Source organism: Petromyzon marinus, chromosome 24, assembly GCF_048934315.1.
Source record: "Petromyzon marinus isolate PM22_M1 ecotype Great Lakes invasive population chromosome 24, UKy_Petmar_22M1.pri1.0, whole genome shotgun sequence".
In the NCBI taxonomy this organism is placed as follows: domain Eukaryota; kingdom Metazoa; phylum Chordata; class Hyperoartia; order Petromyzontiformes; family Petromyzontidae; genus Petromyzon; species Petromyzon marinus.
The window spans coordinates 14,516,480-14,531,679 of NC_133690.1; the positions used below are offsets into that span (position 1 = coordinate 14,516,480).

Sequence of the window (15,200 nt, forward strand, 5' to 3'; positions counted from 1 at the left end):
CGACGTGTGGAGTTTCCCTTTCACTGCACGGGCAGCATCCCCATCACTGAATTCATTGGTCCGTAAAAAAAAAGGACGGGAGGGAGAGAGAAAAAAAAATCCTTCGTCCCTCCGTGGGGGCTGACGGACACCTTTGTTATTCAAAGCAGCCGCTCTCTCGTGGGGGGGGGGGGGACGTAGGGACGACAAAGCGAAATTCACCCACGTGAATCGATTTCAGCCAATGGGGAGCATAAAAAAATAACTCCCTCGTTTAAGGCGCACGGCTCGTAAAAAGTGCATTGTACAAAAGCATGCGCACGTAAAGCCACGCAAGGTGGCCTGAGCCCTATAAAGAGCAAAAAAAAGCCACCCAAAGTGATTTGTAAACACGGCGCAGAGCAGCTCTCTGCTGCGGTCGCCAATTGGTTCACTCCTGCCCTCCTTCGTGTCTGTGTTGCGCAAAAGCCAGACACAGCCTGGGGACAGCACCTTCACACCCATGATGTTCCCGAGTGCCCTGGCCAACGTAGCGCTCTACCACCACCACCAGCAGCAGCAGCAGCATCACCAGCAGCAGCAGCAACAGCAGCAGCAGCACCTGCTCCACGCAGTGTACCGGCCCACGCCGACACTGGGATTCCCCGTGTCGGCTGGGAACTCCAGCTCGTCTCAACAGCAGCAGCAGCAGCAGCATCATCAGCAACCGCAACAACATCATCATCAGCATCAGGCAGCAGCGGGCATTCATCAACCATCGCGCACGCTTGGTGCAAGTTTTCTCATAGACGAGCTGCTCAGGATAAACCGGGGTCCCCCTGGGGGCTACGGGCACGGGCGGCAGGGTCCCGCGCCTCCTCCAAACGCGTCCCCTCCGGCGGGGCTGCTACCCCCGGAGCCGCTGTGCTCGGCGGCTGGGGCGTGCATGCCCGTGACCACGGCGAGCGACGCGGCTACCGCGCTCAAGTTCGGCATGAGGGCCATCCTGTCGTCTCCGCCAAAGTCAGGTGAGATGAGGGTCTCTCTTTTTTTGCTTTGCCGGTGCGGCTTATCTGGTGCGTGTCAATGTGCGCGCGTGTGTGTGAGTGTGTGTGGTGCTGGTCACCCAGCCCTGTCGTGTGCTGTGCCGGCATTCATAGTTGCTCGCCAATAGCACTTGCCCCAACAGTCTGTTAAGGCTATAGGGCGATCTTTGCCTTTGTGTGTGGATGTGGTTGCACAATGATTGTCTGGTTGTGCGCGCGCGCATGCATGCGTGTGTATGTTTGCATTTGTGTATTTGTGAGTGAGTGTGTGTTGGTGTGTATGTGTTATTGTGGGTTTTGCGTGGGTCAGCGCGTTTGTGTGGGGTTGTGTACGGGTACTTGTGCGTGTGTATCTGCGTGCGCGTGCGTAAGTCTATTCGCTCGGAAAACAAGATAACGTCTCGCTCACGCCGTTCTTAACTCAGTTTACAGCAGCGCAATTTCCACAGCGAAATAAAGTGTATGATTATTGCAGCGATGCATTGTAGAATTTAGACAACGATGATGCTGACATTATCGGCGTGTCTGTGCGTAAATGTATATTGTTTGTTCGAATGACTACCCATCCTGTCGTACGCGTTTTTTTTCAACCCTGTCCCATAACTTCGCACGTGTGTTTTTGTGTGTGTGTGTAAGTTGCAAGTTTAACCGATGCTTTGCACGGGTGGAAATTAACCGCTCGCGAATATCATTCCGTAGCGTGGCACAACAGCAGCATCCACGTCTCTAAATTGCCTGCATTGGATGCGCTACAGCGTTGCCGTTGAAATTGATGACGTTAATTAATTTGAAGTTAATGAATCACGCGCTCGATCTTCATTTGCAGATCCCTCTACACACTTCATGCAAGAGTACTCCACCAAGGCACTTCCCTACTCGTACTTCGACGGCCACTTTCAACAGTTCATTCGGTCGGCGTATTATCCAGGTATGAGCGAAAGGGCAATTGCCCGAAACGTCGCCTATTCTAATCTAATTTAATTTTACCCTTTAATAATGCCACAGTCATTATGGACGAATGTGTTGAGTTTTTTTTACGGTGACCCAGGTAAGGGTCAGGCACCTAATTTAAGGGGAAAAATATCTAAATAAAGATGGTCACAATTATGGCAATGACGAGTTAAGCAAAAGTAAACATTTGCGGTCGCATTGTGAAGGTCTTCATCCAGCAGTGAATTGACCATTACTGATGAGGACGATGTAATGGTAGTTTGGCTTTTGCATGTAATAATACGGTACAGTAGTACACTACCTACCATGCCTTGTATTTATCCTGGGAAAGTATCGCTGATTGTTTTGGAGGGGTCCTGCATAGGGATGCTCGGCAAATTCATTTTATGAGGAGTACATTTTTTTTAAATGTTTAAGTCCAAATATCATATCATCATGCTGTCTGCGGTGAAAAAGGCGCATTGCCTGAAACGTCGATATTGGCGTGTGTGTGTTTTCAGTTGTGCCTGCGCACCCATTAAAACACGCAGTTGCCACATTTGATCTTACATTGTACACCACGTCTCGGTTCGGAAAAAAGTTATATTTAAAGTTCTGTCATCCAAACCACGCGTGCTCATCTGCACGCAAACGGCAAAGGAGTATAAACGCAAAGACAAACCAACATCAACCAACCATCATCATCAGCCATGATCAATCCGCTTCTGGATGAAGGCCCCCACATGCCACGTTGATTATTGTTTGTTTGTTTGTTTTAACCACACTTTGGTCGGCGCGGATGGAAGGTGAGGGAAGTGGTGGGGGGGGGGGGGGGGGGGTTGCGGGGCTGGTCCGGTTCCAATATCACTCGCACATGATGTCAGCCGTGGCCGAGAATTGAACTTGGGTGGCGCAGAGGTTCACAGCAACTGCTGCCTCGGCTCCACCAAAGACAAAGATCCCCGTGCAGCACTTGAACAGACTGCCAGTGGAAGCGTTTTTAGCGAGCACCTCGCCACGGGGTGACTGTCCAACACCACGCCCGTTCACTTTGGTTTCCCCACACCAGGTGCTTATTTGAGGCTGAGTCGACCTAAGGGAGGCCCAGAATCGGTTCAGTTAATCGTCACTGGGGTTCACCGTGAGTGGGAATCAAATTACTGGATGTCTGTGCAAAAAAAAAAAAAGCTTCGTAGCTCATCGGATTCCTCCAGCATAACTAAAGATTCTAATTTTTATTGTGAACTCGGGTGGCCGGAGCACAGCACGCTAACCGCTCATGCCACCCACTCCACCTTTCGCTAACAAACCAAATGCGACCCGTGAGGTCCTTTGGAGTGGCCGCCACGCACCCTGTTTACTCGCCGCGGTTGGGTGGAACGGGCTCTTGAAAAAGCGGTTGGGGTTTTTTTTTTGGAAGGGGGGGGGGGTAAGGGAGGTCAGTTTAACACGTAGGCTTTCGCGACCAATATTGTTCATAATAAACGTGTTTGGGTTAGATCGCGCTATTTAAAAATGTGTCGTAACCCTCCACCACCCGACACGGCCAATCGGCAAAAAAAGTGTCACGTTGACAAAAGACAAATAGTTCACTACTTTAGCCCACCGGTGTGTGAATGGGTAAGGGAGGGGTTTACGCCGCACGATTTCCTCTCGTGTCGCGCTCCCGTCTCGCAGCGAGCCTCCTTCCCTCCCCGCGTGTCGCCAGGGCTGCTGTCCACAGCGAAAGATCCCACACGGGGAGCTTCTTCCCTCCATCCCGGTTTGCATCGCAACGTTAACGTTCAATTCCCCATCCACTGCCTCTCGTCCCTCTCATTCCCACAGCCCTCACAGAGTAAGGCAGATAGATTTGCCCTGTAAGCCTCCCGTGTGTCGGATATATATATGTGTGTATATAGTGTGTACAGAATATTCAACTAAACTCTTTATTTTTTATTTTACCAGGTAAGGCCCACTTAGCTATATAGCTCTTTTTTTATCAGAAGCGACCTGGCCACACATGACAGCTAAAAAAAGTGGCTTATCATGTGGAAATGTATAGCAGCCAAATAACCCAAACCAAAGAATGCACACACACATACAAGGCGATCTGGTTGTAGATACACTACTAAAATAATATGTATACATTTTAAATCTTTTTAATTTCTACAAATTCTACACGTCTGCCATCAATCTCAACACATTTTTTTTAAACGACGTAAAACACTGCTTTGTAACAAACTGATCAATCGCTTTCACACATTTCGTAGACCTCGTGAGATGAAAAATAACGTGAACATCAGTGGGGTATCTACAAATAGATCAACCGACATATGCCGTACAGATGGCAATTGCGGTTACGCATTGATCCTTCGGTGCTGTGTAGCGTACATCTCAAAACACTTTGCGTGTTACGAAGGTAGCAGGGTGCTGACAAATGTGGAACATCGAGAACTGCCCTTAGAACTGCATTTAGTGCACGAAGAAGCTCCCAGCACGTGGAGCGAAACGTCGGACATCGTGACGGGCAGCACGCGACACAGCCCGCAAATCACATCGGAGAGCCGTACAGCAGCACAACTGCGAACAGCTCCAAATCTACGGAACGCAAAGAGAAATGTAATAAAATTACCAGCAGTTTTTTTTTTATTCCGTATACTGTTAATTTAAATGACCCAATATTTGCATTCAGCTCGATGGATGGAACAATGCGGTTTTAGTTTTTTTTGTCAGCAGCACGCGTGTTCAGCAGGTGGATTCTACACAATGTCCGACGTTTCACAACCATGCAAAAACACAACAAAGATCGGGCACAACAGTGCTAACCTAAGCTGTGGTTGTAATTTCGTTCAGATCCGGTTTCTAAACAAACTCTGCCGGATAAACCTGAATAGTTCAACGACAACAGCCAAAGTTTCCTCCGCATCAAATGTACACTGTCGTTTCACCACTTTAGCATTGCACAACACACACACACACAGACGGGTGAATTCACCGCCTGTGATTTACGTCTGCACGAGGTCCCTGTCGTTTTAACGGCGTGTGTATCCCTTCCCGTGTGTCCTTGGTGTTTGCGCGCAGCCCTTAGTAGTTTCATTTCAGGGCGTCAGGGCAGGCTTAGGTAATGCGTAGCGACGCGAGGTTTTAGGCATAGCCCACGCCACCCCATAAGTCAACGTGCAGGGTCCCCCCAGTCCCTGACACGGGGGCTTAGTGCCAAATAATCCGACTAGGAAAATCCAGAAAACGCGATTAAATGTTTTTTTCCCTTCTCCTTCTTCTTCTTGAGCGGAACAGACCCGTTCCTTAACCTGCCCCCTGCGTAGAGTGAGCAGGTGTGAATGATTATGGTCTATTTAGTTTTTACTTAGTGAGTAATATAACACCCATTGCAGTGCTGGTGTGTTAAGGACGTGTACTTATGTCGGGGTTTTCGTGCTGGTGCTGTGTAGCTTCGCAGGTGTGGTTGCAGGTTGTGAAACGTGCGGGGATTTTAATAAGACGAGTTTTCAAGTGAAATGTGGATTTGCCAAGTAGGCTTTCGCGACCAATATCATCCATAATAGGGGTTTGTTGGATGAGATCGCGTAAATAGTTAAATGTGTCGTTAAACCCGCTACCACCCGACACGGCCAACTAGTAAGGGTTGTCACGTAAACAGAACATGAAGCTAGTTGTAATTACTGGCGAAACGTCGTACTCAGATTATAAATGTTGTGGCTTGGCTCTCCAACACACTGGTGTGTTGTACTCGTGACGAATTGGCACGTTCTGTTTATGTGACAACCCTTACTAGTTGGCTGTGTCGGGTGGTGGTGGGTTTAACGACACATTTATGTATTTACACGATCTAACTCCAAAAAACCTCTATTATGGATAAAATGTGGATGTCCCACGGACATGGAACCGCATTGCTTCTGCGTCACATTTAGAAATGATTTAATCTTCTGTAGCTCAGTTTTCAACAAATTTGTATATTTTTTTGTCTGGTGTACGGGTGCTTACAAAACTCATTTGCGAATATCTGTACGGATAACATATATTTTTGAATAGAAAATTACTGATATAAATATTCGTCGATGACACTGCGCTAATAAGGGAATATGGATATGTTTATATTAGGCAACGTTTTGGCCCCTGGTCGTTATAACAGAGATTCGTGCTTTTTTTGCAAAACCTTTGTTCTATTATAATATTAGTTTGTATTGTGTTATCTTCATGTAATGACAATAGTTTTTTTATCTCAAATGAACTCTCACTTGGTTATAAATAAGAGACGGTGACTTGAGGTGAGAACACATTAATGCAATGGGAGTCATTGACACGTATGACAGTCATAGGGCACAAAGGACAGAAACAAGAATATGCATCATCATTACCAGCCATGGTCACCTAAAGTGAAATGTCAATGGAATTGGGAAACAATAAACTACACTGATTGCAGTCCTTAAAATGTAAATCAATAACTGCTATAAATATATCACGTTAAATGCATCATCTTGACAGGTGTAATGCACGATTATGACTATTTACACATTTATTAAGCTGTGAGATCATTTTTGAGAAACGTGTGTCAATATTGCACGGGCAATACTTGCCAAATTTTCGTGCAAGATTATTGAAATTGCAGATATAATCACCACTGATATTTGCCTATTCGTGATGATGAAACGGTTAAATAAAGTCTGTCCCTCTAAACATCGATAATGTCAAAGGTAATTGCTGTTAAAACAACAAAAGCAGCCGATGCATACATGAATGATATTTATTATAGATTATAGGTAAGACCCAATTGAAGTTATCGATGGCATTTTCAGTAACATTCGTCCTCTTTTAACTTAAAATTTTGGATTTTCAAATCCACACTAAAGAAAAATATAACGCGACAAGCTCTTGAAGCAAGGAGATGAAACAGCGAAAACAAGATTGAATGTCAAGGCCTTTGCCCATCTCCCACCAGTCTCAATACAACTCAGTACAGTACATCCTTTCACACCCTCCACTGCAACATGCGATGCCATTGCTGTCGATTATAATTAATCAAACAGTTGCTGAGAAATAAAGTAAGAGGGTCATTAGTCTATCAATGCACCACCTTGTGTTTCCTAATGACACCTCGGTCGCTAGGGTCACAGTGCGGTGTGCTAACCTGACCCTCCTCATATTATGCAAAATCACTCGAGGGCACTTTTAAAAGTTATTTCACCCAGCCAACTTATGCTGCAATAAATATTCGATCTCACTTTGATATGTTTATTGCTGCAGCAGTATTCATGTATCTATCGCTCCTGTAGCTCGGTCGTTCCACTCCGATTTTGTTAAATTTTCCTTGCTGCGTTTTGTTTGTATTCCTTTACGTCATTTTAATGACCCGGGTCTGTATGTACGTATAACTTTTTTTGCACCGTATGTAGCCGACCGTGCTAATCGGAGATGCGGCGGTGATCGGGGGAGGGACAACAAACTAAACACAAAAAGTAGTTCTAAAATAAATTAGTTTTCAAACTCTTACAAATAAGACTCGTCCACCGTCTCTCGAGTTCTCACCTTGGTCAGACATCATCAACAACAATTTAATATATTTTTTTTATTTACCAAGTAAGGCCCACTGAGCTATATGACTATTTTTCAAAAGCGACCTGGCCACAAATGATCGCTCACTGAAGTGGCTTATCATGTGGAAATGTATAGCAGCCAAATACTCGAAACGCGTGATTCTAAATGTGGAGAGGAAAACCGGAGGAGCCGGGGTAAAAATCTACGCGACGACGGGGAGACAGACACCGCAAACTCCAAACATATACGGCAGGCGTCAGAGTCGGGATCGAACCCACGACCTCCTGTATACCAGGCGAGGTAGTTAACATCTCACAGCCACCGCCGCGCCCCAGACTGAACCAAAGTGACTTCGCTAACGCAGCCACCGTCGTCATGCCGTCCTTCCCCTCACCCCACCTCCCCCCCTGTGTAGCCTCGGCCGTCATCCCCATGCCCGGCTCGTTCTCGTGGGCCCTGGCGGCCCGCGGGAAGCCGCGTCGGGGCATGCTGCGCCGCGCCGTCTTCTCGGACGTGCAGCGCAAGGCCCTGGAGAAGATGTTCCAGAAGCAGAAGTACATCAGCAAGCCCGACCGACGCAAGCTCGCTACTAAGCTCGGCCTCAAAGACTCGCAGGTGAGCCGCGGCTGCCGTAAATCGAAGATTACATGTATAATTAATGCGTTGTTTTGTTCACACTTAGTGACTTTTCCTACCATTTTCTCTGTTTCGCACTCCTATCTTTGTTGTCCTTGTTGTGTTTGTATTGTTGCTATTGCAATTTGCTGACCCGCCCATACTGGGAATCTCGAAAAAAAGAGCTTCATAGCTCATAAAATTCCTCCTCCAGTCTAAATAGAGATTCTGATCTACCTGCCGATCGATCGCAGGAGGATTTAACCGGCCTGCGCACACAAAGAGCTCTTGCACTGCAGATCAGTGGTTCTCAAAAGGAGGTACGCGGACCCCCTGGGAGTACGTGGCGATGTCCCAGGGGGTATATGAGATGATTAATTAGTGTGAAGTTATATAATTCGTGAGAGTCATTGGTGAACAATCAGGTATGAATCCGCGAATATGAAATAACTATGATACAATTAAATTCCATATGGTAACCTAGAACGCTATAAAATACCTTTCTAAGCGCACTGATTGTTAACAAGGTGGTTTCCTAGAGTAACCAGCGAGCGCATGGCAGAGCGTCCGTTGACTTTTTTATTCGCTTGCTGTTCCTAGCTTGTTAGAACACCGCACAAAATGGACAATAGTTCAAAATATTTCCGCTCATTTTCCCATTTAATTATTTATTTCTCAGAACCTTGTTTTGGGTCAGACAAAAGGGGGTTAACCCGGTTGAAACTGGAATGCAACAAGTAGCCAAAAGAAGGTCGACAGCCACCGCTGCCGTGCGGAGCGACGGTGAGCACGCTGGGTCCTGCGATTCAGAGGCACCTCCGATTGAGCGTGGTTGTCTGCGTACGGTGCGAACGAAGTGAAACAGCGAGGTGTTTATGATGGACGCCTGCGTTCTTCCACTCTGTTCACCGGCAATTTAAGACAGGGGCATAGGGACATGTCGCCCATTGCCGTAGAATCAATTCATAGTAGACCATGCGAATATTGTTTATGGGTAAAACATTTAAACCTTTTCTTTAAATAGGGCCACACATGAATAATAGAAACAAAACCAAAAATCCCACGTATTTTCTCGAGTAAACATCAACAACATACCAATTTCCGGGTGGAGCGGGTGGTAATCACCCCCCACCCCCCACCCGACTGGTATCTACCGCTTGGTGCCAGCTCGTTACCCACAAACCGCCCGACGAACTTCGCTTCATTCGCAAACCATGACCCCTGTGTCACTCGTCTCCGCACCGCCCACGCGCGCGCACGCAGGTCAAGATCTGGTTCCAAAACCGGCGCATGAAGTGGCGCAACTCCAAGGAGCGGGAGCTGCTCTCTGCCGGCGGCTGCCGGGAGCAGACGCTGCCCACCAAGGGCAACCCGCACCCGGACCTGAGCGACGTGCAGGGCCGGCGCGGGGCCCTTTCTCCCGGTGGCACGACCACCGCCGCCACGGCGGTGGATGAAATTGAACGACAGTCGCCGTCGACGCCGCTCAGCAGCAGCAGCAGCAGCGGCTGTAGCAGCGGGAGCTTCCGCTACGAGGAGTTTCACGAGGAGCGGCATCTCACGGCGTCGTTCGAGGACTCGGAGGACGACGTCGAAATTTCCGTGCTGTAAATTCGGGGACGGTTGGAGGTGGTGGGGGGGGGGGATGCTGTCGTGTCTGCTCTGGTCGGCACTCTGGACTTGCCACGCCGGGGGGTCCCTGGCTACAATTCAAACTCCCTGGTGCAGCAATTCAAACTCCCTGGTGCAGCTATTCAAACTCCCTGGTGCAGCTATTCAAACTCCCTGGTGCAGCAATTCAAACTCCCTGGTGCAGCAATTCAAACTCCCTGGTGCAGCAATTTAAACTCCCTGGTGCAGCAATTCAAACTCCCTGGTGCAGCAATTCAAACTCCCTGGTGCAGCTATTCAAACTCCCTGGTGCAGCAATTTAAACTACCTGGTGCAGCAATTCAAACTCCCTGGCCCACCTCTCCCCCTACCCTCTGCCTGGGTCCACACAACGTCTGTGAAAGAGAGCTTTATAGCTCATCGGATTCCTCCAGGATAAATAAAGATCATGATTCCGAACAGTATCAATGGGTACACCTCACATTGTCAATCAGCAGGTTGCGTGTGGGGTAGATTGCGAGCACTCCCGCATTTTCCAAGGCATCAGGCGAGTGTGGAAGAGTAGGCCAAAAGTGCCCTCTTAGTTGAGGCCCTTCTCCCAGCGGTGGCTTCAGCAATAACTTGCAGGGCCGCACCTTTAACCTTCGCTTACACGTTGATGATCGCCTCCTGTGCTTGACACGGCCGTGTGGCACTGCCAGGGTCGAGGCTCTTCCTGCGAGTTCGCGACGTCTGGGGGAGGTGGGCTCAGTGCGTTATTCCACCACGCCTTGTTGATTAAAAAAATGTGTCCCCCCCCCCACCCCCCTTCTTCTTCTTCCACGCGTTTTTCCCAATCATGCGGGGTCCCGTTCTCTTTGTCAATCTTCCCCACGCTGCCCTGGTCCTGCGCCGTCTCCCTCTCCGCTCCTCGGCCCACCTCCTCTTCTGCCTTCCTCTTCATCTCTTTCCTTCCACTCACATCGCTTCTTTTGCGCAAAGTCAACGGCGGTCGGTTGACCTCGCGGGAGAGACGTGAGACGTCCGCCTCGGGCTCAGGGCCACCAGGGGCGATGAACGCCACATGACGGTCATTCGAGCAGGGATACACGCCGACTGGACTCTTCTCTTCATTATTCTCTCGCATCGCGCATGCGTGTGCACGTACGTTGAACTTCTTTCTCACGGCACGGGGCCAACCGTGCGAATCGGAGGTGCGTGTGTGCGGTGCGTGCGATGCGAAGGGGTTGAGACGTGACTTACTGAGGGAGCCGGTGCGTTGTCGTGAGTGTACATTTTGCGGAATTAACCATGTGCCTGAAACTTTATCGCTTGTACATACGTTCAACACTTGCCTTCATGTCGGTGTTGTGTGTGTGTGTGTTTTTTGTATAGGAAGGGGAAATGAGGTACTTTTTTATATTCCTTTTATTCTGTAGAGCTCTTATGCCTAGTATTTATCATGCGAATCCGATATTTTCGAACGAGATGTTATTTTTCACGTAGAAAACAAAGTTATTAAAGTAAGTATTGAGAAACGTGGATTGCACATATTTTTAATATTGTACATTTTTTCGGAAGAGAATACGGTTTTAAAAATTTCAGAAACTTTAGTATCCTTGCATATTGGTATTTCTAAAATGTTTGAATAAACTACTGCTGATTTATGAACACGTGATTGCATTCAAGATTGCTTCTTTGGCCGTGCACTTGATTGAAATATTTTTTTTCACATGAAAAATAAACAATTGGGGCAAGTTTTTTAATTTAAATCCCATCCCCCCCGTCCTCACCTGCACCCACCCAGCAGAATACTTTGGAACGTAACACAGTAAGGAGGTCGACCGGCACAGGGCACGTGTGGGCATGCCCACTGGTTCGGAAAAAACATTGAAGGAACCGGACAGAGAGGAAGACCTAACGGAGAATGGGTTGACGACGACATCGTAAGCGATCGGTGCCAGAAAGATGTGGCCACGACTTGAGAATATTGGCACAAGACAGAGGAAAGTGCAAACAAATGACGAAATGTGCAGTGGACACTTACGGGCCATCTGCTCATGGATCGTGATGATGATGACTTTTTACCATTTTCCAATGATGCCAAAGTCCATATATTATAATAAAAAAGGGCATTTGCGAGTGGTAAGCAGAGGCCAAAGAACGGTCTTCTTTCTGCATAGTCTTTGTCTATAATAATTATAATGCCTATTTCTTCAGCAGGAAAGTATCATAGAGTCTCAGGAATATGTTTTGAGTTCGATACAGCATTAGCAAGTTTAGCCAGAGTGTTGAACTTCTTCATTCTATTGGTTTTACACAGGCACGTGTTAATGAAAGAAAACAACAAAATTCTACAATACCCAGACTGCAGGAAAGTTGAAGAAACATGCGATTGAAGAATCACAATTCCTGTCGACGGGACAATTGCTAAGGACGACCTCTTTCACAGAAATTGCACTGAGAGGCGAGTGACACTATCGTTGGCAGCTCGAGCTCAGCCACTGCGGTGTGTTGTGGTTGTCTGAACACCCGCAGCATCACGTGGCAAAGAGAGACGCCCACAGCATTTTGGACGAAAAACCTTGGGTATCTTTGGGTCCACGTTATACTCCCGTATGAAAGTAACAGATGTTTACGGCTGTGGTGATGATGGGACATTTGAATATGTAGAAGTGCATGAACATGAGGCCCCGTACTGCGTCAGTAGTCGGTATATTTTATAATTATAATAATATTATACAACAGAACTCCTCTTATCCGTGACAAAGTGGCAGGCGAACTTCGCCGATCTAAGCTGTGATTTCAAACCAAAAGCCACACGGAAACCATCCGCGAGCAGGACGTCCCCTGGCTGACACAGAGCGTCTGTGGCCCCACGGGTGACATTCCTCATCACACAACGCACCGTCGTCATGGACAGGGCTCACTTTCGCAACCCATATTTTCTGGAATGCTGCTACGCCGCCTTCGGACGTAGGGATCATTGACGCGAGGCACCGTCGCTGATGTAGTGGCTTATCCACGCAAATCCTCTAATTGTTTATTGAACCCTACGCTGCTTTCTTCGAATGAGAATGAATCTAAGAAAGTAACACGAAGACAAAATGAGGCGAGATGGATGTGGCGTGCCAAAGCAATTGCCAGAGCTTTGTTCTAGCCGGAGGCGAGCGCTGACGGTAGTAACTCCCATTATCCGTGATGGGTCGAACGTCACATAACTCATCTGTAATAGAACAGTCTGCAGGAACGTGCGCAGCCAGGACGTCCCCAAAACGTCCAAAGTGTGTGGCTGGGGTCTCCCCGACTTACATATCCGACAAACCAAATACACTTCATAATAACCAAATACACTTCATAATAACCAAATACACTTCATAATAACCAAATACACTTAATAATAACCAAATACACTTCATAATAACCAAATACACTTCATAATAACCAAATACACTTCATAATAACCAAATACACTTCACAATAACAAAATACACTTCATAATAACCAAATACACTTCATAATAACCAAATACACTTCATAATAACCAAATACACTTCATAATAACCAAATACACTTCACAATAACCAAATACACTTCATAATAACCAAATACACTTCATAATAACCAAATACAATCGTCGAGGGCTCTGCGGGGAGGCCTCAGCAGCCAGGGGCTGAGCTGGCGGACCTCTGCAACAGAGCCCCGAGGCCAAGCAAAAGAGTTATGCTACATGACACCTCATGCCTATTACCGGCTCTTTGTGCTGCGCTCCGACTGCGCTGTCACAGCCCATTGCCTCTCTGCATGGGGCTTCGCTGTACACGCCGCAAAACAGCAACGTGGCAAATTGCAGGAATGATTCTCTGACGTCCGCATCATTGCCAGACAATGCGATCCCCTCCCCCGCATCCCCATCCCCCCCCCCCCCCCCTTTGCCCTGGTCTCAGCTCGGGCAGACGCTGCCCCCTTTTTAAATGTATGGACATTGGGTGGTAGGCTGGCGCAGTGGTAACACTCGTTCCCCGCCGGGTGCCTTGCTGTGTAGAGTTTGTATTATCTCACCATGTTCTGCATGGGTTTCGGCCGCCCCCAGTTTCCTCCCAAGAACTAAAACAAAATCCAGTGGCAATGGTGTTGGCCAAAAACATCCAAATGCAGGACCCTCCTTTAAAAAAAAAGTACTTTGGCTTAATAAGCCTTATTATTGTAATTGTTATTGGCATCAATCGGGAAATCGTAAGGATGGCAGGCCAGTAGTCGGGTGGTAAAGGTGCAACGCTGAAATAACCGGTGGCTCTTGTTTTACTGACCTTTTATCATGTTTATTTTGGTGGGAGGAGAGGGGGGGGGGGGTCTGCAGGCGCTAGGATTATATTTTGCAGGTCTGCATTGCGTGAACAATGTCATGCTTTTTAGTTGTACGTTAGATCTAAAAAGTATTAAACTGCGTTCGCAAAGAGGAGGTTGCAATGCCACATTTAAAACAACGCAATTGTAAATTGAACTATTTATTGAAACAAGACTTTTAAAACGTAATTATGCTCAGTTGAACAAATGTTCTTTAACGGGTACTTTAACAAGTGCTGAATTGGTATGCAGTTGCAGAACAAGATTACCGCTCTCATGTAATGCATTTAAGGCCCGTGAGGTTAAAGGAATGATAACAACATATATATAAAATAATAAAAAGAAAACACGTATAAAGATAAAAAAAATATATTTTATACTCGTATATGATTCTGCAATTTATCATATCATATTTTTCGTCGGCACTTTTTTGCAATTCATATATATTCTGGCACCAGTAAACTTCGTAGTACATTTACAATAGCGGCAACGAAACGTTCTCCCAGTTTGCCGCGGGAAGAGGGAACGCTGCATCAACGACACTAACAAGTCGCTAGCCATTTCACACCGCGGGCCCATGAGCCTTTTTAAAATGCATTCCGACAAATTGATGGGCTGAGTGCGTTCCACGGTGCGAGCCCAACAAAGGGAATAAAACAGTATTAGTCATGCAGGCCACTGCCTAATGAGGCAAAAAAGCCGGTTTTTGGATTTGGCGAGTGTGATTTTTCTCCTCGGTTTTGTCTCTGATTTGTCACAGTCTCTGGGTGGCTCAGCCCTGGCCGGACCCGACTGGGTGGTCAGACCCTCCGCGAGGCGTTTTTGCATTTAGTGTCCACAATTATTAACTCGTTACACGAAATGGGAATGAAAGTTAATGCAATCGTGCATTTGTTTTTGTTTATCTCTTGGGAATGATGATCAATCAGGCCAGAGTATTTGCTGGGCACTGCCGCAGTATGGTTGGTATGGGCCCTCATTGCAAGGCATGAGATGGGGCCTCTGCGTAGCCCAGTGCCTGGGCCCCTCTAGTCTCTGGGCCCTTTCGTGCAGTTGCAGTGCCTTGCATGTTGGGTAACTAAGTCGGCAAGTAAAACTTAGCATTTAATGCAGTGGTTCTTAATTCGGGGTGCACGCACCATCTGGGGGTGTGAGATGCCCTTTCTGGGGGTGCGA

At 47.3% G+C, this 15,200-nt stretch overlaps 1 protein-coding gene across 1 annotated transcript; it reads left to right on the forward strand.

Moving 5' to 3' along the window:
• The first annotated feature begins 221 nt into the window (after positions 1-221).
• Positions 222-11,350, forward strand: DBX1 (developing brain homeobox 1). Its single transcript, XM_032960036.2, has 4 exons — positions 222-986; positions 1,831-1,932; positions 7,888-8,087; positions 9,351-11,350. The coding sequence occupies exons 1-4, from the start codon at positions 482-484 to the stop codon at positions 9,696-9,698; spliced, it is 1,155 nt and encodes a 384-aa protein (XP_032815927.2). The 5' UTR covers positions 222-481; the 3' UTR covers positions 9,699-11,350.
• The last annotated feature ends 3,850 nt before the right edge of the window (positions 11,351-15,200 follow it).

What these genes read in the sequence shown, in the direction of transcription:
- DBX1 (XM_032960036.2), top strand. Translation starts at nt 482, where the DNA reads ATGATGTTCCCGAGTGCCCTGGCCAACGTAGCGCTCTACCACCACCAC. An exon ending in TCGGTCGGCGTATTATCCAG is followed by an intron (nt 1,933 to 7,887) that starts GTATGAGCGAAA and finishes CCCCCTGTGTAG; the next exon opens with CCTCGGCCGTCATCCCCATG. An exon ending in TCGGCCTCAAAGACTCGCAG is followed by an intron (nt 8,088 to 9,350) that starts GTGAGCCGCGGC and finishes GCGCGCACGCAG; the next exon opens with GTCAAGATCTGGTTCCAAAA.